Here is a 25,257-nt window from a genome sequence, read left to right on the forward strand (position 1 = left end):
AATAAAAAACGATGAAAGCAAGGGACACATGAAGCCAGGGAATTTGTCAAGTCACAGTAAAATCTCCCAGTTAAGCAGTGCTTATATTGATCTCAGCCCTGTCTGAGAACTTGTTTTGTAAGCTATCTTCTAGAAAAGTCTTTCTCTACTTTTTTGACCATTGGGAAACCCCCAAAACATTCTTCAGGCTTTGAGAAATCCCAGAAGTGGCACAATCATGCAGAATATGGTTGGGAAGGATAGCGGTGTACACGCCCACCCGGGTCCCCTCCCCTTCCTACCCCCTCCAGGACCATCATTGGCCATTTTGTGGGGGGTGGGTCACATGACCACATATGGTCATATCACCCACTAAATGGTTAACAAATTGAAAGAGTATATTAAAAATTAATTAACTCCCACCTACACAGGAAACCTTTCCAGGCCTATCCAGAAACCTCAGGGTCGAGAAAGCCTGCTACAGAATGTGGAACAGCAAACATGTACAAAGTGTTCTCCTTCACCAGAATGTACTGGACTTGTTCATGAAAGCTTCTGAACCAGTGAGTTTCACTCAGTGGCCTGAGGAGTCACATCTGCCCTTCTGAGCAGTATTCCCCAATTGGGTACCTGCCCCATGCTTCAGGTAAGTAGGTCACCCTTGCAATGTCAAGCTTGTGTATGTGCGTGTGTGTATGTGTGTGTGTATGTATTTATGTTTCAATTTCTGTACTGCCCCTCCCCAAAATGGCTGGTCACGGTTAACAACTTCTCAATAATAAAATCCCATAAAACAATAATTAAAACCTCCAATTACAAATCCCTCTTAAGGGTGCAAACTCCCTCCTTCCCCCCTCCCCGGCTCAACAGTGATTGGCAGTTGAAAAAGATGTTGGCAGAAGTTTAGATGACCTGTGAGATTCCCTGAGATTCTCGTACCCTGTGGGTGGTAGTGGCGTGAAAGGCATATGGTAAAGGTAAAGGTATCCCCTGTGCAAGCACCGAGTCATGTCTGACCCTTGGGGTGACGCCCTCTAGCGTTTTCATGGCAGACTCAATACGGGGTGGTTTGCCAGTGCCTTCCCCAGTCATTACCATTTACCCCCCAGCAAGCTGGGTACTCATTTTACCGACCTCGGAAGGATGGAAGGCTGAGTCAACCTTGAGCCGGCTGCTGGGATCGAACTCCCAGCCTCATGGGCAAAGCTTTCAGACGGCTGCCTTACCCCTCTGCGCCACAAGAGGCTCTTATGAAAGGTATATATGGCAGTTTTTATTGATGATAATTGCAAATGTGGTCCTCCATGACTCCTGGAGTGGGCACCATTATTCTTAACATTTAGATGCCTTGGGATTTCTGTATCTTAAAAAAATCCCATTTCAACTGTCTATTCCCGGGGTCCCTAACCTTTCTGAGACTGTGGGCACAACTGGAATTCTAATACAATGTGGTGGGCACAGCAACAAAATGGCTGCCGCAAAATGGCAGGCGGGCCGCAGAAATGTTATGGGTTGGGAATCAATGTCATGTGATATCAAGTGGCATATTTCCAGGTATGCAAATGTGTTTTCTAATCCTGGTCTCTTCCTTGACCTCTTGCCCGGAATTTTGACATAATTTGGCTCATTATCCATGAAAAGTGGCTCCCTTCCCCCTAGTTTAAGGGTTTCCAGCTTTCCCATTCTCCGTGCTGGTACTCTCCCAATGTGCTTGTAAATGAAGCTTCATTGCCTTGTAAAGCACGGCATATACCTAAGCCGCAAGCCAATAGGAACTCAGCCAGCCATTGTAAATACCTGGGGCAGCTGCAGAGGCTGGCCTGACCTATCTTTCCCAAATGATACGAGGCGGGTTTCCAAGGAGATCTCCACCCACTGCAAAAATACCCACGGGCTGCAGAACGTGGCACAGCAGGGGGACAGCTCTTGGCTCCATCATGTTTGCTCAGCTAACTCAAGATGCTACTACTTGCTTCTGCACTACGGCTCCAATAAGGCTGCTCCTGGATGGTCATAGGCTCAGTTGCATTTTCCTTTGGTGATGATTTGTGTTTTAGTTTCCTTGGACTTTGTTCATGACTCACTGGTCCTTAGCCCTGGAATTTTCTGCAAGGAGTCAGGGGGCGGCTGTGGCTTGGCGGAAGAGCATCGGCTTTGCACACAGGAGTTTCCTGGTTTGATCCCTGGCCCCTCCATTTAAAAGGCCCAGGCTGTAGGTGATGTGAAAGACCTCTGCCGCACAGCCTAAAGCAGGGGTAGTCAACCTGTGGTCCTCCATATGTTCATGGACTACAATTCCCATGAGCCCCCTGCCAGCAAACGCTGGCAGGGGGCTCATGGGAATTGTAGTCCATGAACATCTGGAGGACCACAGGTTGACTACCCCTGACCTAAAGAACTGCTACCATTCTGAGGTCAGAGATTCTCTAGATATTCTCTGCATGCTCAGAATACTTGCCCTGAATCCACTGATTACTTGATATCTGTATTTGACTCACGGTGAGGTCGATGTTTGCTTTTGGACAGTGGGGGATTGCAGTGTTTAATAACTGACATGCTATGGTTTGTCACATCTTGGTTAAGGCAATGGGTAGCTTTTCATTTCCAGATCAGAGAAGAAGAATTCGAGACCCGATTCCTTTTTTAAAAAATGACTGATGGGGATACATTTGTGATAAATCACTACTCCATCACGTTTACAGAGAGAATCTCTCAGGAACGTGGTGATGTACAGTGACAGCTGGTATTTACCGTGTCAGAAGAATGGCTCTCAAGTTTTTGGCCTTGACAAAGTAAATACTATCTGTCACCATGTAGAGGCACATTAATTTTGGACTCCCTCTGGCAAGGATGGCCTGTTTCTGTATTCCCAGAGACCAACTTAGGTCTAAACTGGCATCTGGTCTGTATTGGGTCTTTTATTGTTTCCAACACTGAAATTCCTGGAAATTTGGGAACAGCTGGCAGTGCCTGGGCAGGGAAGAGTTTGGTGAAGAGAAGATCAACAGGGATGTGCTTCAGTCTTGGGCTTCCATTTTAGACTCCTTAGTAGCAGTGACCAAACTTTGGTTCTCCAGATGCCCATGGTCTACAATTACCATGAACCCCTCCTTGCATGGTGGTGGCTGGGGCTCATGGTAATTGTAGTGCATGGATATCTGGAGACCCACATTTTGGCCACTGCTGCTCCAGAATATACCGTAGAATTTGCCCTCTGAAGCTGCTGTTTCCTCCAGTGGATCGCTTGTAGTGAAGGTTTCACCTTTAGGTTGATAAACCTAGTTTCAATGGCTATGGATGAGGCCCTCTCCATTACGGGGTGGGGTTGGGGGGAAGTCCACATAAATAGGATGTTGGAAGGGAGAAAATTTCTAATCTTGCCTTAGCACTGACATGCTAGCTTCGTATGTGTAATATGTTCATATGGAGAACATCACGTGTATTGTCCCGCAGTCTGAAGTGGTATGGCTCAATCACCTCAGTGAGAAGTAGGCCTTGTCCGTAAGCCAATAAATAATAGCCTGGCCATGAGTTCTGCTGCTGCACAAACTAACACCCTTCCCAGAGGTGCTATAAATTGGCAAACATCCTCTAACGATAAGGACAGTTTCCTTAAGAACCATGTATGTTTGAGCACAGCATTAAACACTAATAAATCCCTTTATAGGCTGCATACCTAATGGAAGAGAGGGTTGTAATAGCTCTCTCTTAACCCGCCCTCTTCGGCCACTGGCTGTGAGCGTGCCTTGTGGCCAGTTTCTGGGGGTGGGCACACCAGGGGCCAGCCCAATCCGGGTGCACCCAGCTTTGCTGGGCATGCCCAAATGGATCCGTGGAGCTGGAAGCGGTGTCTGGACACCTGGATGTGGGCCGGACAGGGCCCAGATAGGCCTCGGACATTGCTCCTCCCACATTGGCTCTTCCAAAATATTAGATCCACTAATGGTTATAGATTGTTCTATGACATGGTGATATGATTCCTATGTTTAAGCCTGCCATGTGATAACTAAACAAATGGCACTCACGTGGCACAACAGAAGCCAGTGGAAATCCGAAATCCAATTTAAAGCAGCCATTGCCAGCAACTTCTGGCATCTGTCAGGTTAGTATATGTGAATTGACTCTCATGCTTTGCCCACAAGTGTGAACTGATGGTGTCCATTCCGTGACATTGTCCGTGCGCATCAAAGCTCATCCCTTGAATGAAACTTTGTTGGCCTTAAAGGTGCTGCTGGACTCAGAATTTGTGTTGCTGCTTCAGTCCAACACGCCGGCCCCCTCGGATCTATTTTCATCCAAGAAGCCCAGGATCAACCCCTGTGCTAATAAAACACAAGCTCCTAGTAACTCAGTATAAGCACGTCTGTCTTCTCATTTGGTATCCCTTAAACCACGTCTTTTCTTTTCCCCTCCACATTTGCCGTTCGGTCTCCCTGAGACCTGAATTGTCACCTCTCCATCTGGGGCCCAAATCCCCTTCCATCTCAGGCAAACCTGTCCCTGGTCTTGCCTACAGGTGAAAGGCCTACAGGCACGTTGCATTGTTGCCAGCATCTCGCCGCCCTCCCCTGCCTCTCTTTGGAAGCCTGCCCGGCTTGTGTCTGAGCCTGTGACACATGTTGCCTTGGCCTCACAGCGGGAGAGATTAGAACTGGCCAAAGCAGCCTCGGCTCTCACAGGCGCAGCCGTCCGGCTGAGCACACAGGGAAGCAGACTGTTTCGCAACTCCCCGTAGACCCGGCGCACTGAGTTTGGACCACGGCAGAGACAGACGAGCCGGCACAAAGGACGATGACGCCTGGGCAGCCGGAGGCAGTGGCCCCAGAGAGAGAAGGAGCAGCAGGAGAACGGACAGTGGCTCTCTTGCCCCAGAAACCTTCCCTCCCATCACCGGCCCAGAAGGGCCTCCGAGACCAAGGTAAGCACCAGAGGGACACCGGATTGCAGCGGAGATAAAGGTAACCTTTGCAGTTTCCCTGCCATGGCTTTCTGTGTTTGTCTGTCCAGGGAAAATATTCTGCTTTATGCAAGCAACCCGGAATGGATGTAGCTGCAAACCTTTCAGTTCTGTGGGACTCTTTGGGGCAGCAGGGAGACCCCCGTGCAGCTGAGCAGATTGCACGTTCTGGTTAAGATGTCTGTGTATTTGCAAAGTTTCAGGTGGGCAGCCCTATTGGTCTGCAGTCAAAGAGCCAGCTGTGAGTCCAGCCACCCTAGAAAGACCAACATGATTTCTAGGACAACAAAAATAGAGTCCAATAGCACCTTTAAGACCAATCAGAATAAAATCCAATAGCAGCTTTAAGACCAACAAAGATTTATTCAAGGCGTGAGCTTTCGAGTGCAAGCACTCGAAAGCTCACGTCTTGAATAAATCTCTGTCGGTCTTAAAGCTGCTATTGGACTCTATTTTTGTTGTGCTGCTTCAGACCAACACAGCTCCCCACTTGAATCTATGATTCCTAGGGTATCTTTGAGAGTCAAAATGTCCTTTGTCAGATGCAGTGCCTGACAAAGGGAATGTTGCCTCTCAAAAAAGCTTCTAGCCATGAAATGTTGTTGGTCTTTCGTGTCCTATTGGACTCAATAGCTTCATAAATCGTGGTAGGGAAAAATACAGGAATTCCAAATAATTTCCCTTCTTGAACAAAGGTGGGTTTGTGGCATTTTCCCCTCTGCTCCCCAGCATAAGAAGTAAAGGCTGTTCAATCAGCTACTAATGATGTATACCTGGATACAAAGCTCAAAATAATCCCATGCTTAGTGATTACAATTGTACAGGTGATCACAGATGTCTCGTTGCTCAAAGATGTGTCTGAAGTAATGTTCATGCTCCTTAACATGCTGCAAGTTGTGTGGCTGTAATGCCCACTGGATTGTACTAATTAGGCAAGGACGAGAGAGAGGCAGGTTCAAATCGCGATGCTGCCATGAAGCTAACTGGTGCAGTGGTTAAGAGCTATGGGTTCGAAAGCATACAAAAACCTCCAGCCCTGTTCCCTTTATGATGCACCCTATTCTGTCTAGTACAACCTGATTCCCTTATAAAAATGCTTTTCTGAACGATTCCGTTTTAGACATCATGCATTTGTCTAAGCCACTGGATTCTTCAGCGGGTGCAGGAGTAAAATGCAGCCGCTCGATCCTAGCTTATCTGTTTGGAAGTGACACAGATTTCAAAAGCTAAGCATGTACAAGATTGCAACCTTCGATACTCCAGGGAATACACGTAATGGAAATGCAACTTTTGGAATATAGATAACGGATGACGTCTCTATCGTTGGTCCTGACTGCGATAGCAGAGGTTTGGTGCCGTTACTTAAAAGTCAGTTGGCGGTTCTGTCAAAAGTTCAAAACTGCCACTGATGGACTTCAAAATATCACTGCCTACAAACTGATGGTTGACGTCAAGAGGGAAAGGGGTGATTGAGCAACTCCTGTCCAAACTGAGAGGTGATGAATGCCGTGATAAACAAAATGACAGCTGATATAAAAGAGATGCTGGATGGGGTGGGTGTAATGTCCACTGGATTGTACTAGTTAGGCAAGGATGGGTGAGATTTCCATGGCTGTTTCAAATCTGTCTTCCCCACTTACCATTGGCTGTTTTGCTGGAATGTTTATATTTAAAAAATTAGGATTTCCTGTATTTAGGGACCCGCTCAGAAACTCAAGAAAATCTGAGGTTGTGAATAAAGGTAAAGGTATCCCCTGTGCAAGCACCGAGTCATGTCTGACCCTTGGGGTGACGCCCTCTAGCGTTTTCATGGCAGACTCAATACGGGGTGGTTTGCCAGTGCCTGCCCCAGTCATTACCGTTTACCCCCCAGCAAGCTGGGTACTCATTTTACCGACCTCGGAAGGATGGAAGGCTGAGTCAACCTCGAGCTGGCTGCTGGGATCGAACTCCCGGCCTCATGGGCAGATAGCATTTCTGCTGCCTTAGCACCCTGCGCCACAAGGTTGTGAATAAATGGTTCCAAATCAATATACTGTCCAATTACTTATTTTCCCTTCTTCTTCAGTGATTGCTCCTGTCAGTTCTGTAATATAATATATAATCTAAATACGGATATATTTCAATAACACACTTGCAACATTATATAATCAATGTTTTCACATTATGTAACGTTACGTGTGTGTTATTGAGATATATCAGTATTTAGATTATATATTATATATTACAGAACTAATAGAAGCAATCACTGAAGAAGGGAAAGTGGGTGAATGAAATACCTAGGATCCAGTTTTGATTGCCAAAAGTTATTCGAAAACGATAGTTTTGGAAAATAAATAATTGGACAATATACAGATTTGGAACCATTTATTCACAGCCTCAGATTTCCTTGAGTCTCTGTGCTGATTTCATGTCAGGAATCTATGGTTCATTATTGTATGTAGAGACCCTACATCCCTGATCACAGGCTAGCCTGATCTCATCAGATCTTCAAGATGGTAGCCATGTTGGTCTGAAGTAGCACAACAAAATTTGAGGCCAAAAGCACCTTTAAGACTCTTTGTTTTGGACTAGTTGGACTTGTTGTTTTCTCATAAGATCTTTTAAGTAACACAGAGGTGGCCCTGAATGGTAGTTGGACGGGAGACCACCAAGGAAGTGCAGGGCTGCTACACTGAGGCAGTGAATGGCACACTACCTTTGTTCATCTCTTGTCTTTAAAATCCTGTAGGGATTTCATAAATCGGCTGCAATGGGATGACACTTTTGATGACCACCGATGCCCCATTTTTAAAGCCAAGACTCAAAGCATGGAGGTTTACCTGATGCTCAGTGCAGTGTTTCTTATTAATTCCTCCTCAGTACCGTTTTCACCCCTCCTTTCTTCCTCCAGTCCCGATTAAAGTTTAGATTGTAAAAGGTCTTGGTATAGACCATTTTATGAAGATGATGCTGTGCATCAAAGATGCTCCGTAATTGGTGATATGCGGTCTTTTACAAATTAATGGGTCAAATGAATCAACATTCAAAGCAAGGGGATTGACCAAGAGCCAGTATAAAACAACGTGTCTAAAGAAACATATGCAATTTAACATTACTGGTGATTGACAGACTGTCTTATCATCCATAATGTTTCCACATCCCAAACATTGATCGTTGCGAGCCCATCTCTAGGAAGACGCAGACACACGTAATAAATACACATAGGAACATGCTGTGCAGTTCTTCAGGTGCAGGGGCATCAATCTGTGCATTGTTCACTGCAAATGTTCACCTCTGTCTTTTCCCTTTCTGTACAGCACCTCTTAAGAAGCGCTTGAGACCTATAAAGTATCTTTGCCTACAGTTCCCCTTATACACTGGCTATTCAAGCACCCCACTCTGACTTCCAATGTATTTAAAGCTTTGGTTTTCTTGTCCAAACATCTATAACAGTGATATTTTCATTTGGGGCTTAACAAATTATTTTTATTTCAAAACAAACATACACTCAGTATATTCATACATATACAGACACAAATAAATCCTCCACTACTTTTACAAGTAGTATAATGGGTCTGTCTGTCTGTCTGTCTCTGTTTCTCTCTGTCTATCTTTCATTCAAAAACAACGAAAAGAATTATAGCATTTCAATTTAGATAAAACTTCAATAAGCTGTGTCTTGTTGAACTACTCACCAATAATTGGTGTTTCTGGCTTTTTCTATTTTATTGTACTGATTTCATATTTGAATCACCTTTAGAACCCCTAAAAAAAAAAAAACAGACGAATTCATTTTGGTCTGAATGGTATTTCTTTACCCAACGTTTCACTTATCTTTAAAATTAGTTGACAGTATAGGATCAGTTTTTTTCTCAAAGCCAACCCCATTCCTCTTCCGAAGGTAGATTCAACTGCGTAGCGGTGTTGGTCTGTAGCAGTGGATGAAATTTTGAGTCCGGTGTGGTCTTAAAGGTGCCACTGGACAAAATGTGTTCTGTTCCTCTTCTGTGATTGTAATTTGCAAATGCTTCCCCCATTTTCTAGGATAATTCAATTGACTACTTTCCTCATTCATTAGCCAAGAATTCAACAACACAACTATTTATTCTTGGTGCAGCGGTTAAGAGTGGCGGCCTCTAATCTGGACAACTGGGTTTGAGTCCCCATTCCTCCACATGCAGCCAGCTGGGTGACCTTGGGCCTGTCACAGTTCTCTCAGAGCTCTCTCAGCCTCACCTTCCTCACAGGGTGTCTGTTGTGGGGAGAGGAAGGGAAGGCAGTTGTAAGCCACTTTGAGATTCCTTTGAGCAGTAAAAAGCAGGGTCCAAAAAAGAGCTGCACTACATCTTCTTCACCCCTGATGTCATTTTAAATGCTGCTCCCATGTTAATAGCTGTGCATTTGTATTTGTGGTTAGCACCCCCCCCCCCCATGGCTTGGTACTGTTTTAATTACATATAGTTATTGTTCATAACCCGGAGTAGACAAAAAATGATTTAAATTGAAGATATCAGATAGAGCAGTGATTCTCAACCTGCGGGGTCAGGACCCCTTTGGGAATTGAACGACCCTTTCACAGAGGTCATGGCAAGGGTGGGGCACTGCCACTGTTTGCCGCTCCTCCTGAAGGCGCCCACCAATTTATATAACAACCTATAACCAATTTATATACAACCATGAAAAACAGATCTTCACGTCGGTTTCAGTTTAATTACTGTGAAAGAACACTTGCATAATTTCATGGTTGGGGGTCACTGTATTAAAAGGTTGCAGCATTAGGAAGGCTGAGAACCACTTGAGATAGAGTCATTGCAGGCTTCTGCCCAGGCAGGCAAAGGTCTGATTTCTCTCCCTTCCTGCATTTCCAGGAAGGACTTGTTTTTATTTTACACACCAAGCAGAAATCAATTTCTATGGAGAATTAAGCAGTACCTGCCTTAAATGGCAAGCCACACAGCTATATTGGGTAAAGGGCTGGATCAAGCCAGCTTTCCCGCTGGTGTCAACCAAGGGTCTTCTTTGACCACCAGTAAGACTGTACTGGGGATCATGTGACTCTCATGGACAAAACCGATAAGGGGAAGAGGCTATGATAAGGAGAAGAAAAGCAGGCGAGATGGTTTTCTAATTGATCAAGGGGCAATCCCCTCTTTTTTGGTACTTGTCCCTGATATTTACTTTGGCTCCCTCCCTTCCGATAGAAGTGAAATCTTTACGCTGACAAATGGGTCCCTCTTACCTTCCTCTCTGTGCAGATGGACACCGGCTCTCAAGCTGTGTCCATATGGAGATCTTTTTCTGCCAGAGCTTTCAGACCCAAGCTCTGCAAGGCATCATGCTGTAAGCATCCTGTTTTCCAAGTTTCCCCTATCCTCAGTACGGTCTTTTTCAAGCCCGTTTCTGCTATTTTTGGAGCAAAAGCAGTCCAGCCATGTTAGTGTGCCGTCTGAAAGAAGTGGAGCGAATTTCCGTGCCGTGCAAAACACCTTCCCATCTCTGCAACAGTTCCCCTACCATCAACACCTTCCTACTGATGCCATTGTCCCTGCAAAAAACAGGGATTTTACACCACTGTCACTTTTAGGACTTCTCCAAAGAATCTAGGGAAGTGGCATTTGGATAGATATTGACGGAAATCTCTTCCATTTCCTTGGATTCATTTGAAATAGAGGGTGACAAATCGTTGGTGTCTCCCCCAAAAGAGAGAAAGTCAGAGAAACATGTTTTTCATGTTTTTGGAGTAAATCATATGGAGAGTGCTATATATGCTCACCTCAGTTCCTTGGAAGTCGAGTGGGGTAAAGGTAAAGGCAAAGGTATCCCCTGTGCAAGCACCGAGTCATGTCTGACCCTTGGGGTGACGCCCTCCAGCGTTTTCATGGCAGACTCAATACAGGGGGGTTTGCCAGTGCCTTCCCCAGTCATTACCGTTTACCCCCCAGCAAGCTGGGTACTCATTTTGCCGACCTCGGAAGGATGGAAGGCTGAGTCAACCTTGAGCCGGCTGCTGGGATTGAACTCCCGGCCTCATGGGCAGAGCTTTCAGACTGCATGTCTGCTGCCTTACCACTCTGCGCCACAAGAGGCTCTTCGAGTGGGGTGGTGGTGGTAAATAAAAGAAAGAACAACAGATCGACGTTAAACAAAACTACTTCTTTGAAAATAAGCAAAGAGTTATTTGTGGATAGCGCGTGACGGATATAGAATTCAATCTTTTGCCTTCCAGAAGGTTCCACTGAGAGGAACTAGGTGAAAAATAACCCCCTTTCTCCCTGGGGGTATTTACTCTTGGCAAGCCAAAGGGAAGAAAAGCCAGCCTTAGTCCAAGAATCCATTAATAAGAGCAGAGTGAGGAAGGCGACTCTTGTTGCTGTGGGTTGTTGTCAAAGCTAAATGGCTAATTGGTACCAGAGATGGATTAGACATCTTCACAGTGGCTCAATCTATCAACACCTCCGAGCTATCATGGTTCAAGGGAGATTAGACCGATGCGTTGGCTTCAGACAGCTGGAAGCCATGAGGGAACAAAAGCAGAATGGGATCTCGACAGCAAAGAGAGGCAATGTGTTTATCTTGGACCGTCCAGATCTTTGAAAACGACTGAAAGAGGGGCTTTCAAATGACAAAGGTCTCTTTATTCGGGCTTAAGTGTTCGGAGCAAAAAATAAAATAACATTTGAAAAGTTATCACATGTTCAAACAGGTGGTGGCCAATGAGTTTAGCATCCTTTGGAACAGAGAAGCAGCAAGAGAGACCAATACACGCGGCGTTTGGTTACAAGCAAACATTATGTTTCACAGTCGCTTGAGCTAGAGACTGGACATTCCAAACTGCCCGAATTTGCTTAACAGAGACAGGTTAGAATCATATATTTATATTTATACCCCGCCTTGAGCCTTCGGGGGAGGCGGGGTATAAATATAAATATAAATATAAATATAAATATAAATATAAATATAAATATAAATATAAATATAAATATAAATATAAATATAAATATAAATATAAATATAAATATAAATATAAATATAAATATAAATATAAATATAAATATAAATATAAATATAAATATAAATATAATAATAATAATAATAATAATAATAATATATTTCTACTCTTCGGGTTTGTGATATTCTTTCACAGAGTGCTTTACATATGGCCTAGACCGTTTCTACACTGGGAACTTTGCTGCTCCAGCTTTCATGAGGGAGCACAAATCCGGGGTGGATAAGGTACACCAGGCCAAAGGCTCCCCCATATGGGAGCTGGAAGAGGCAGGGCTCAAACACCAGCCTGCAGCCCGTCGCAAAGCCTCCAGTGCAGAAATGGTCCTAGTTTTCCCCCCAACAGGCTCTTTGTCATGCGTTTAGCACCGCTGTCCTGAAACATCCCTGTACTTCTCTTCTAAAGAACAGTTAGTTGAACGTGTCAGGTTAACACATCAGCATGAACTTAAAAACAAACAGTTTTTCTCACTGCTGTAATGGGAGAGGTATTGTCCCTGTTTTTGTCAAACCCTTTGCTGACCAGTGAGGCAGGTGGCTGCTGACATTTTCCCCCGGTGGTCCCGATGATCTCCCAACTCCTTGCGCTCTTGAAGGCTGGACCCCACAGAGTGTGAGATTCTGTCTCAGCGGGAGCTCTAATATCGCTGCGCAAGAGCAACCCAGCACCCAGTGCCCTGTCAGCAAGGATATCATTGGAAAAAAGAGCAAATCCACCCCCCTCCAGGAGCAAAAAAAAAGGCATCCTTTTTTCCCCCCTCTCGCAGTTTGTTGAGTGATACGGCAGTGAGTGCCCTATAGAGATCTGAACCACCCAATGAAATGCCAAGGCATCCATTTCTTGAAGAGAGAAAGTCAAGACAGGTGGGCGTTCTAAAACCAGAGGAGTTGGACATTCAAGCCTGCCAGAGGTCAATCACTGCCTTAATCCTGCTCACTGTCTTAGATGGAAAATGGGCTGGTGGTGGAAAGGACGCTTCTCTATGAATGTCCTGTATACACCTAGGGAGAGAATTTTCTGCACCCCAGGATTCTACAGGCTTGCAAACAGTAGCTATGGGGTGACTGGTGAACGTCTATAGAAGTGTGTAGATCCTGGGATGCAAAGAAACAACTTTGTTTGTTTGTTTGTTTGTTTATATTATTGGATTTATTACCTACCACTCCCCCTTCTCCAATTGAGCTCAGGTGTGATATGGTACCACTGTGGGATAGTGATTAGATTAGCAGACTAGGATCTAGGAGACCCTGCTCCAATGTCGTCACTCTGCTACAAAAAATAATTGGGTGACCTTGGCCAGCCCAGCTTTAAGGATTCACAGGGGCTCAAACATCAGAGCCGGTTTAAGGATTCATGGACCCTGCACCCTCCCCTCCTTGCAGGGTGGCACTTGGAAGCAGCTGAGTGGTTTGCTTTCCTGAAAACATTTCTCAAACTGTAAGGGAACACGCAAGCACAATACCTCAATATCTAAGGGGGCTTTCACACTTATGCAGTTTTTGGTCTACATGCATGCTCAAAGAGAGATGCACATGCTCAGTTACTAACAGAACATGAGCATCCCCCTTTTTTCATTCTTGCAGTCTGCTAATTACTTATTTGTTCCTAATCTACTTTTGCCTTATATCTGTACTAGGGGCAAAGCCCGCTGTACCTGGAATACAGCGGGCACTAGTGGGGCAGCGTGCGGCCATCGAGCCAGCAGGCCACCATGTCCGGCGTGCCGGCGGCCTGATGTGTTGGAGGCGCTTCGCGCCTGTCGACGCATCAGTCCGCCAGCAAGCGAGCACCCGCCAGCCGCGCGCAGCTGCCAGCCGACGCGTCGGAGGCGCTTCACTTTGCAGCGATCATGGGGAAAAAACCTTTAAAAAAGAGAGAACTTAATTAATAAGGTATATTTTTACTACTGTTTTGTCTTGAAAGCTTGTTGTGAACTGAAAGGTAAGACTGAAATTACCGATCTTCTCTGGACTGAGAAAGAAGCTTCATATGGATTTGAACCTGTGGGCTTCCCATAGTGAAGTTCAGCCCTGTAGTCCAGGAGTAGTCAACCTGTGGTTCTCCAGATGTCCATGGACTACAATTCCCATGAGCCCCTGCCAACATTTGCTGGCAGGAGCTCATGGGAATTGTAGTCCATGGACATCTGGAGGACCACAGGTTGACTACCCCTGCTGTAGCCAATGCATCACAATGCTCAAGAAATGTCATAATGGAGAAGGATCAGAATTTCTATGACTTGAGGAACATTGAGCAAGGTGTGTCCAGTAGCTCCTGTCAAGTTACTACGTATCCCATGCAGTACGGACATCTACATCAAGAAACTGGCAACGGGAGCAGGGATTGGGCATGGAATGAGCTAAGAACTACAAATCACACTTGGCATTTTCGGCTATGAATCACTGGTAATCTTAGCCGCTGCAGACATACCTCATGCCTCAGAAGTTAACCCATCAAAGAGGTTAAGGGGCGAATGCATCTCTTCAAAAGGAATTCTCAGGATTTCTGAAGCTGCCTTGAGTTACTGGCCCTTTTATCTTGCTGAAGATTTCTCCCCATTTCTCAGAATTCCGGAATCTCAGAAAGGACAATGAAGAAGGGATGGTAAAGCTGTGGATGGTAAGGCGGTGACTTCAGGGAGTGTTTTTCAGGGCTATATACAGTTTCTTGGCTGTTGCTGAGTTAGCAGCAAATCCCTATGTTATGCCTGTCCTTGCCGGTGAGTTTTACAGGGCTGGATTTGCAGGCTGACTCATTGCTGGTGATGGCGTACTGATTAACGCACCATACAGCCGGGGAGATGGCCTTCCCCGCCACAACCGGCTGGATCTTGTTCCTCTTTGTCACATTGTTCCTGGTCTCATGATGACCCTCCACTCGGAGGATCAACAATCTGTGCCTTAACCAAAAGACAGGGCCTGCTGCTTGTGTGGCCTCGGATGACTTGGGAAGCAGAATAAGGCAACTGAGTTTCTAGATCAGTAACTGTACTTTCAGCCAATGCTGAACCCATATACCTCGTTGTTCAAAACTCAGGCATGGTGGCCCTTCCTGGGCCTAGCAAGCATGGGTCCAAGAGATGATGATGGGTTTTAGGTGATACCTCTCACGTCTTTCCATATTGTTACCACCCAGGAAAAAAACAACCCGCCCCGAAAAAAAAACAACAACAGCTCAGCAACATGCTAGTGTCCTCCTTATTGAGATGACCCAACAGCTGTTTGGATGAAGCAGGTAGAGGACATCTGGACTTACTCTGCAAAGAAGTAATGCAAAGACAGCTTGGTGGAAGATTTCGAAATAGGCAGATATGTGCAAAAACAAGAGCTAAAAAAATGGGGTGGGTGGGAGGAAGTCTGGGGAGACATTTGCTTAATACAGAGATAAGAAGAAGAGCTGGGGGGGTTTGTTCCCCACTTTTTCCTATCCGAAGGTGTCTCAAAACTGTTTCATCTTCCCTTCCTGTAAGGGAGGTAGGGTGAGAGAGCCCTGAAAGAACTGTGACTGGCTCAAGGACACCCAGTTGGCTGCATGTGGAGAAGGAGTAGGGGAATAAAACCTGGTTCTTCAGATGAGAGGCTGCCATCCAACTCCTACATCTTCAACTCCTACAAAAAAAACATTTAAAAGATGAATAATATACATTGGATTGGTTTTATTGGTGGTTTTAATCTGTTTTATGTAACCCGCCACGAGTCTATGGCAAGTGGCGGGATAGAATTCAAATAAATAGAGGGGAGGTTTGAAAAAGGTTGAAAATTCTTTTAAACTATTTAAAAGATGCATAATAAATATTGGAGAGGAAGTTTCATAAAGACTAAATGAAAATCATAAACAATATGGAAAAATGGCTCCATGCGAAATAGATGTTGAAGCCATCCTAAATCTCATGCTTTGAAATCTTAACAACTGTTTATATGGGCTGCTGGTCCAGAGATGCTCCTTCCGAGCCTGAACTGACATCGACCCCATTATGTCGTGCATTCTTTTTCTTTACCAGTTTTGAACGCATCAGGCTCCGTAACAATCGATATTCCAAAAAAAAGAGAGAACACTTTCAAAAAGAAACGCTTCTATTTTTGCAAAAAGAATTTTGAAGTCGGAGAACGTCGTAGAGTCCTTCCCCACCTTCCTCAAATGGCTTTCAGTTTAAAAATAATCTTGGAAGCTGCAGCACACAAACGGCAACAGGACCATGAGGCTGTGCTGAGCCAGGCATTAACCGGATAGAACTGCTGACCTTGGCTCCACTGCCGATCCACTGGGCCACTGTGCTTCCCAGGGTCCTCCGGCCTGCTTCTCCCACGCACTCATTTTTGTTTCTCTCTTCTGAAAGTCGTTCGGGGATCTGAATCTGCAGAGTCATTTGCTAACGCACAAGCAAGCAAAACGAAGGGAATGTCCCCCTGCAGCGTGCGGGATGGTAAAAGGATGCCACTGTGCTGGCTCGGATTCAGTTCAGCCTGCTGTGCACTCAGTGGTTATTTAACATTACTCTTCCTCCTCCCTTCACAGTTCTCTAGGCTTCTGCAGTACAAGAGATGGAGGGCTGGGACCACCGCAAAGCTCAGCTTGTGCTACCCCTAGAAATGCCAGCCTCTGGGTGAGGACCAAGGGATCTCCCAGAATTACAGCTCCTCTCCAAACTATAGAGATCAGTTTCCTTGAAGAAAATAGATGCTTTGGAGGGTGGACTGTATGACATTATCCTGCGCTGAGGACCCTTTAGAGTTGAACCCTCCGGCTGGAAATATCCTCTTTGTTTTCCAAAGGGTTTTCTGCTGAATTATTAGTTAGAAAATCAAGAGTTAATAATTTGTTTCCCACTGTCACAAGGGCCTCCAAAATGGCTACCAAATTAAAAAGAGACACAATAAAACCGTGTTTAAAAATAATTTCAATCATACCTCCGCAACGCGATCACCCAAACAATGAAAAACACCTAAGATACATACAAAGTCATAAAAGCAACAATTAGAAGGTTGGTCAGGAGGGGGGGATAACTGAGGGAATACTATCTCTCCCCCCCCCCAAAAAAAAAACTTTACTCCATGGCAGAATATGGTAACACAAGGGGACAGATGAAGCTCTATTCCCTCATGGAGAGCTTTTGAGAAGCTCAACTGACTTCATGTAAATGAACAGATGTCTGCTGTTGAGAAGAATTCTCAATTGTCATAATAGAAAGGATGTAGAATTCTTTTGTTGGATACATCCCTGGAATGGAGGAATATTCAAACAAACTAGTAGAACTGAAGGTCTAACTGGGAACAGCCGAACTCTGCTGGTGATTAATCTATTACAAATTCCTTGACTTCCATGCTCCATGGGAATACCTGCTTAGAATCCCTGTCAGTCACAGCTTCAGTAAGTGCTTAGGTTTTGAGGACAGCTGTTGATCTATGAGGCAGTCCAGTTTGGATAGTGCTGAATTTAATTTATTATCTTAAGCTTACGTACAGCTGGTCTAAGGTGGAAACTCAAGGCACCAGCCATGACGCATTGAAATGAATGGGAGTTGTACAGAAGCCCAATTGTGTGAGATTATATTGGAGAATGATGCCATGTATCGTGTCTTGCTGGACCGGACATCCTCACACCAGAGCCTCAAAAATTCAAAAATTGGAAGATTGTAATGTTTTCAAAAGGCTGTTTGCCCCCACAGAAATTTATTGTTCAGGTATCCATGTCCATGAACTACAATTCCCATGAGGCCCTGTCAACCGCATATGCCAGAGGGGCAGTCAGGTGACATTGCAGCTGACCATGGCCTGCTAATGAGCATCTAGCACAAAGGAGGAAGTGCCCCCCTTAAGGATTTGCCATCATAAGTCTTTCAAGTGCATAATTGTATGTGGAAAAACCCAATGCAGTATCAGAGCACATGCATAAATGCAATGATTTTAAAAAAATGACTATGGTGAAAACCTGTGCATGCATAATAGCCCTAGGTCTGTAGAGCAACAGGGAAGGCTAGCTCCAGTGATGTATAGTGATGTCAGAGGTAATGTCAATTAATGTGAAAGGCCATGGAATCCCTGGGGAGATCTCACATCACCCCAGGGTTCCCCTGCTTTAGAGATTGTATTAACATTCTTATTTGAAGGGCTGCATCTAGCCAGTTTTCCCCCTCAGTCTATCCTAATTCTTCTTACTATTATCTCTTTCCCCAAGGCTTTCCCATAGTTCCCAGCATAGCCTTTTTCATAGTCAAAGGAAACTCCCTCCTTCCCTTTTCACCAGGAGAAAAGTTGCCTGAATCCAATCCGATATGTTCTCTTTATTAGAATCTACCTCAAATGCTGGAGGTAGGAAAGGCAATATTTTAAAAAGTGTACATCATGCCAGTCATAAAGCAAAAACAAGGGCCGGTTCATTTTCATTCAAACACCAAACAGACAAATACATAAACTGTCTCCTTGGAAACAAAATTGAGTTAACTCTGGGTGATGTGAAAAATCTGTCTACATTTGCCAGTCTTTGATGGCTCATTCACAATGAAGCCATCAGATGATGCTATTGATGTAATGAGCCTAGTATGTGTAAACCTCAGCCTTTAGTCTGAAGTACACATTAAATGCAGAGCATGATGTCACTTGTAAGGGCCTCATTGTATAACAGCTGTGTGGCTGATGGCCACTTGTCAAGCTCTGGTCCGATAGTTTCCAGCCTGAGGTGAACTGCTGCTGTGTGTGGGATTTTTCAGCCTGAACTGCTAAGCATCAACAAAATCATGGATTTCTATACAGTAGTTTCAGTTCTTGATCCAGATATTGACCTCTCTTTCCTCACCTTCCATTCTCCCTCCAGGCTCTGTTAGTGAGGAGGACAACAGTTCAGCTACAAACCTGGAGGAAGCTGAGGACAATGAGGAATTCCTGGAGCAGCTCATGTCTCTGACATCCCGTGGCATCCCCCAGCTGGAGGTTGAGGAGAAATACAACATCACCAAGGAGCTGGGCAGTGGTTCTTATGGACATGTCCTGCTGGTCCAGCACCACGAGAGAGGTGAGATCAGTCAAAGGCCAGATCAATGTACAAGAGGTTCCATGATGGTACAATTCTATGCAGAGTTATTCCAGTAGATTAAGTATCCCAGTAGATTAACTTGATTGTAGTAGAATAAAACTGGAGTGACTCCACATAGGATAACATTGGAAATGTCTTTTACATCCCAGCTTTTGTCCTTTGAGCTCCTGGCAAGAAGGTTTGTCTCCTGAGCAGTAAGCTGGTCATAGGCAAAGGAGGACAAGGTTTCCATAGCTTTTCCACTACTGAGATTAGCAGCCTGAAAACAAATATCTAGGCACTGGTAATACTTGTTCACCTCTTACCTTTTCTTCCAAAGATTATTTAAATCCCCTGTTAAAAATACACAGGTAGATATGAAGGATCTCTATGTTGGCATTATCAGTTGACTCTACTTTGAGGCTATTGAAACCTCTCATCCACCCAGGCATGTCTACACTAAAGGTTTAAAGTAGTTTAAGAATAGCCCCCTGTTTCAAAGAACTTTAAGGGTGGTAGTTCTGTGGAACTTGGGTGGTGGTCAAATTCTGTAATTAATGCTCTTTCAGTCCTCAAGACTCTCCATGACCGTTTATGCACTGGAGGTTTCATGCCGGGCTGCAGGCTGGAGTTTCAGTCATGGCAGGTTGTCCCATCTCTTCCTGCACCCACATGGAGTAGCATTTGGCCTGGTGCACCTCATCCACCCCCGATTTGTGCTCCTGCATGGGAGCTGGGGCAGTGAAGTTCCCAGTGCATAAACGGTCCATGGGAAGCCATGAACTGGTATAAAAGCAGTATATATTTGTGACATAGACCCAACTCTTCTTATTTCACATCAACTACAACTTGATCTTTACTGGAGATACCAGGGATTGAACCTGGGACCTTCTGCATGCCAAGCAGATACTCTACCACTGAGTTACAGCCTGTCCCAAGGATCATAGAATCATAGAAGGAGGTTGTTACCTTTTTGGTAAAACAGCTGGTGACCCTCAATTCAAACCAGTGGCTAGTGAAAAAGAGGAGCAAATGAGATCCATCAGAGAGCCTCCTTGTTGATTGAGTCTAGCTTTCTTGAACTGCAGCCCTAGAATTAAAAGCACGTTCTGGGGCTATGCCCTGGCTCCAATTAAGCCTTGGCTAGGGTTCAATTCCAGCTCAGCCCAAGCTGTTTTCTGGCTCACAAGCCTTGCAATTAATTAGTTGTGTCATCCCAGGCATGTGGACAGCTGCCAGCAAGCAGGTGCTGTGTTGGTCATGCCTCTGAGAACCTCCTGGCGAGGCACAGCAGTCTGAGCACTGAGCTGGCTAGCCTTGCAGAACGTGGTCTAGAAGCTGTAAGAAGCAAGGGAGCAAGGGAAGAGCAGTCCTGTCTGTGCAAATGCACAACATAAAGCCAAGGAGGGCAGCATGGTCAGCACAAAGACCAAAGTCTCTAGGGAGCAGAAGTATTCAGAAGAAAATTACTGTGTGGCTCAAGTCAGCCCAGCTGCTTTTGACCTGGAAGGCCCTCATTAATAAGTATGTTACTTGGACTCCCTTCTGATAAAGGCTTTCACCAAAAGTTCCTGAGTAAACATTTGGAAGGGTCCTAGAGCTTCTAAGTGACTAACAAACAATTGTTGCAAATTTTTGTTGCAAATGGGGCCATGGTCCACAAAGCTTTATGCCAGAATGAATTTCTCAATGCCACAGGGCTCTTCCTTCCTTCCTTCCTTCCTTCCTTCCTTGCTTCCTTGCTTCCTTGCTTCCTTGCTTCCTTCCTTCCTTCCTTCCTTCCTTCCCATCATTACATCACTGTAATCTGAGTATCTAGAAGTCAGGGGGTAAGAGACACATTTAATAAAATGTGCCTTATTTCTAAGATAAGCTTTTAGAATTGATCCCAACATGTATTGTGGTGCAGATGCGAAGAGGGAAGGGGTAGAAATTCCAAACAGCCTGCACAGTGATGTCGCCTGAAATGGTGGTGACTGTTTACGACAGAGATTTCTGGGGTTCGTGATGGACAGCTTGATGGAAATGTTGGCTCTGTGTGGAGCAATACTGAAAAAAAAAGAAGAATTAGGAAAAGGATGAAAGCAAAACATCAAATATCACAATGCCCGGTGGAAGGAAGGGCCCTGTGGTTTTGAGAAATTCATTCTGGCATAAGGCCCTGTGGACCATGGTCCAAGCCATCTTGGTGTGGCTCATGTTTTTCCTGTGTTCTCCTTGGTACCTGACACATGATGTCCTCATAGGATTATTTCACCGAGAACAATTCTGCTGCTAACTGATATGACCGTGGTAACACAGTGCCCCCTATTGTCCAACCACTGAGGCTTTCTCTCTTGTCGCTTGCAGGGACTCCAATGGCGCTGAAGCTGATGTCCAAGGAGAGGACAAGAAGAAGAGAGTTCCTTCGGGAATATTGCATTGCCCTCTGCCTTTCCTCACACCATGCCCTTCTCCGGACAACTGGCATTGCTTTCGAGACGTCTTCGCATTATGCATTTGCACAGGAGTTGGCGCCAGCTGGGGATCTCTGTGCCATCCTGAGCTCAGAGGTAGGAGGAAGGTCAAGGGGGGCTGTGTGGGTTTTTTGGGTCCTAAGGAGCATCTCACAGTGTTGGAATGCATCTAGAGAATTCATAAAGAGGCTTGCAGCCCCAGTTCCTCTTGGTTTGGCGGTTCAAAGGAGGGGAAGTATGAAGCTGTGTTGTACTGAATCAAACCATTGGTCCATCAGGGTCAGTGGGACCTTTTGCGTGCCAAGCAGAGTCTTGGCTATTGAGCCCCAGCCCCACTCCCTACCAGTTCAGTATAGTGGTTATGAGCAATGACCTTTAATCTGGAGAACAGGGTTTGACTCTCCACTCTTCCACATGCAGCCAGATGGGAGTCCCCGGGCCAGACACAATTCTCTCAGAGCTCTCTCCCCCTCACCTACCTTACAAGGTGTCTGTCATGGGTAGAGGAAGGGTAGGTGATTGTATGACATTTTGAGACACCTTCAGGCAGTAAAATGTGTGGTACAAAACCCCTGTTGTTGTTGTTGTTGTTGTTGTTGTTGTTGTTGTTGTTGTTGTTGTTGTTGTTGTTCTTCTTCTTCTTCTTCTTCTTCTTCTTCTTCTTCTTCTTCTCCTTTTCCTCCTCCTCCTCCTCCTCCTTCTCACCCATCCATTTATACTTAGCTGTACTGATATGGATAGTATGGAAAGGGTATAAACAGTTCAAGAGCAGGGGGGGGGAGGATATACTGCCTCACAGATGCCAGTCAATCAACAGTGTCCACAGCTGGCTTCTGTTGCAGGAGGCGTATCGAATTAAGTGAAAGGGCATTTCCAGAACAGCCCGGCTGTCATGATACCCCCACCTTCTCCCCAAGTAAAATGGGATCATGTCGTGCCTCTTGAAGATTGGGGAGCAGGCTGGAAATGAAGATGGGGCTTTGATGTGCTTGATGTATTTGTGAAGGAAGAGGGCTGGAGGAGAAAGTCAGGGTGGCAACCGCAGTTTGTGCTAGTGCTTGCTGAGAAAAGGCCGATGTCAAGAGCCACCCAAGGCCCTGTTCCCTAGGCGACTGCACTGCTCACCTTGAACCTGTCCTCCTTTTTTCTCCCCACAGCAGGGCATCCCGGAGGTGCAGCTGAAGAGGTGTGCATCCCAGTTGGCCGAGGCACTCGATTTCATGCATGGCAAGGCCATGGTGCATCGGGACATAAAGCTGGACAACGTCATGCTCTTTGACAGCGAGTGCCGGCTGGTGAAGCTGGGTGACTTTGGCCTGACCAGAGTGGAGGGCACTCCGGTCGCTGCCATGTCCGGCACCCTGCCCTACTCTCCGCCGGAGCTGTGCCTTCTGGAGGGCAACGAGACTCTGGCTCTGGACTCCAGCCTGGACGTCTGGGCCTTTGGGGTGCTGCTGTTCTGCCTCTCCACAGGTTGCTTCCCTTGGGACGTGGCAATGAGTCCCGACCCTCAGTTTGAGGAATTTAGTATCTGGCAGAACCGTACTGTGCCAGGGGAGGCTCCGGGCCTGTGGAAAGGCTTCACCACTCATCTCCTGGGGATGTTCCGCCGTTTGATGACCATGGACCCCGATCGTCGCAGCCCTGCTATCGAAGTGCACAATTACTTACATTTGCCATGGAAGGTGGACAGTTCTGGAGCCGCACAGAGTCCCCTGGGTGATTGTCTCAAGGAGACCAATTCTGGGGCATGCCTCAGGGGCCCTGCCATGGACAAGAGTGACTTGGTCTGCGGCATCCCGGAGAAATGCCCTGCACTGATCACAATGGAAAAAACACATGCCATCCAAATGGATCCTGACCTTGGAAGCAATCCCAGTCTACAGGAAGGCTCCAGATTGGCAGAGGCTGGACTCCAGCCTTGAAAAGGGTGCATGGAATGAAACCCAGAACTTTCCCTGACAGGCTACAAGGAGCTGAAAAGTTTGAGTCAGGAAGAAAGAACTTACAGTAGTCTGATCAACCAAGAAGTAACGTTGCCATCTCCAGGCTGGGGAAAACCTGGAGGTTTTGTGGGTGGAACTAGCAGAAGGTGGGGCTTAGGGAGGGGAGGGACTTCAGTGGAGTGTAATGCCATAATGTCTATCTTCTAAGTGGTCATTTTATCCAAGGGAACTGATCTCTGTTGCCTGGAGCTGAGCTGTAATTCTGGGGGTGAGGGTCCCCAGGTCTCACCTGCAGGCTGGCATCCCTACCAAGACAATAGGTTCTAGAAGTGCAAAGCAACATAGTGTCACCCCTCCATGTAGTTGCTGAATTGACCTTCTCCCCAAATGAGAGGGCTGGTGCGCAGCTGGACAGTACTGATGTCTGGTCAACCCACATGAAATCCTGTAGAACAGGGGTAGTCAACCTGTGTTCCTCCAGATGTTCATGGACTACAATTCTCATTTGCTGTGTTTGCTGGCAGGGGCTCATGGGAATTGTAGTCCATGAACATCTGGAGGAACACAGGCTGACTACCCCTGCTGTAGAACAGAGAAAGCCTTATTTCTGTGTATCTAGCCAGGCTGGCATAACCTGTAGGCAGTAAATCCAGGAGCTCCAGATTACTTGAGGTAGTCCTCTAGATTGGGCTGCCAACTCTGGGAAGCATAGGGATGGGTGAGACTGCCTAGATATTACTTCCAGGTTTCAGGACAGGAAGTGTGTCATGGTGATGTAGGACTTATCAGATCTCTAGAGCTGGCTTCTCTCTTTTTGCCGTCAGGTCACAGCTGACTGATGGTGATCTTGTATGGCTTTGAAGGCAAGCAGTATTCACAGGTGGTTTGCCATTGCCTACCTCCAGAGAGCCACCCTGGTTTTCATTGGTGGTCTCCCATCCAAGTACTAACCAGGCATGACCCTGCTTAGCTTCTGATGAGACCGACCTAGCCTGTCTCATCAAGTCAGGGCACAGTTGACCACCGAGATTTGAAAATTCCAAGAGAATTGTGATGTCATTTTCTGTCCCTGAACTGGAAGGGGTGTGAAGGTATCAGTTGGTGCTGTTGTCTTCCTCTTCTGTTTCACTGAATGAAGCCAGGGGGTGGGTATGTTAGTAGTTTGCCCTCCAGGACTGGATAAGCGGCAACCCAATCTCTAGAGGAAACACAGGTCCTATACCGTGATCCAAATCCTAGAACACAACATGAGTTACGAGGGCAAGTGAGCTGCCCTCTCCAGGTGGCTTTCCTGCCAATTATATGACTCAACAATTACCTGTATTTCCAATGAGTTTTCATTTATATTTCAGCAGATTCGTGGTCTAAGCTGTTTAATACAATGTTATTTTATGAGTAAATCCATGTTTGAGCTATACTAATTTTTGTAACTGTGAAATTGCTAATTTTGACTTTGCTGGCCTATGACTGTAATAAAGATATGTATGTATGTATGTATGTATGTATGTATGTATGTATGTATGTATGTATGTATGACTCAGCTACACATAAAAAGAGGGAGAGTCTTCCCTCCAGTAATGAAAACAGTGGGTGCAGTCAGGAAACGGAGAGGAGACAGGGAGAAACAAAACAGATTTTTGCCTACGGCTGCGACATGGCTCGAGTTGGCGCTTGTATCTCGCTCAGAAATACGATCCAAACATACTGTGCTAATGGCTGTCAGCGACTCATGCCAATGTGGAGCGCTTACAGGGTCTTTGCCTTGGTGCTGCAGGGCAAAAGTTCCCCTGCACACAATATAGCATTGGGAGTACCAGACTGATTTGTCTCTTTATATTTGTTTGATTTTTTTTAAAGGATTTGAGTTAAAGGTTTTCTTTTCCTTAACTGAATGGTGCCTGTATCCTTTATACTTTCCTAATA

General features: G+C 45.7%; 1 protein-coding gene across 2 annotated transcripts; it reads left to right on the top strand.

Moving 5' to 3' along the window:
* Nucleotides 1-4,451: 4,451 nt before the first annotated feature.
* SBK3 (SH3 domain binding kinase family member 3) lies at nt 4,452-25,221 on the top strand. 2 transcript variants are annotated; one of them, XR_013227023.1, is made up of 5 exons: nt 4,452-4,897; nt 18,735-18,932; nt 21,282-21,484; nt 22,546-23,792; nt 23,903-25,221. XR_013227023.1 is itself a non-coding variant. In XM_077314815.1 (4 exons), the coding sequence occupies exons 1-4, from the start codon at nt 4,771-4,773 to the stop codon at nt 23,311-23,313; spliced, it is 1,296 nt and encodes a 431-aa protein (XP_077170930.1). In that variant the 5' UTR covers nt 4,452-4,770; the 3' UTR covers nt 23,314-25,221. The 2 variants fall into 2 exon arrangements, 1 of the variants encoding a protein (XP_077170930.1); XM_077314815.1 differs by having other exon boundaries at nt 22,546-25,221.
* Nucleotides 25,222-25,257: the final 36 nt, after the last annotated feature.

This window comes from Paroedura picta, chromosome 16, assembly GCF_049243985.1.
Source record: "Paroedura picta isolate Pp20150507F chromosome 16, Ppicta_v3.0, whole genome shotgun sequence".
In the NCBI taxonomy this organism is placed as follows: Eukaryota; Metazoa; Chordata; class Lepidosauria; order Squamata; family Gekkonidae; genus Paroedura; species Paroedura picta.

Coding starts and splice junctions, on each gene's coding strand:
- SBK3 (XM_077314815.1), top strand. CDS start 4,771: ATGACGCCTGGGCAGCCGGAGGCAGTGGCCCCAGAGAGAGAAGGAGCA. Junction 18,933..21,281: donor GGTCCAGCACCACGAGAGAG/GTGAGATCAGTC, acceptor TGTCGCTTGCAG/GGACTCCAATGGCGCTGAAG. Junction 21,485..22,545: donor GTGCCATCCTGAGCTCAGAG/GTAGGAGGAAGG, acceptor TTCTCCCCACAG/CAGGGCATCCCGGAGGTGCA.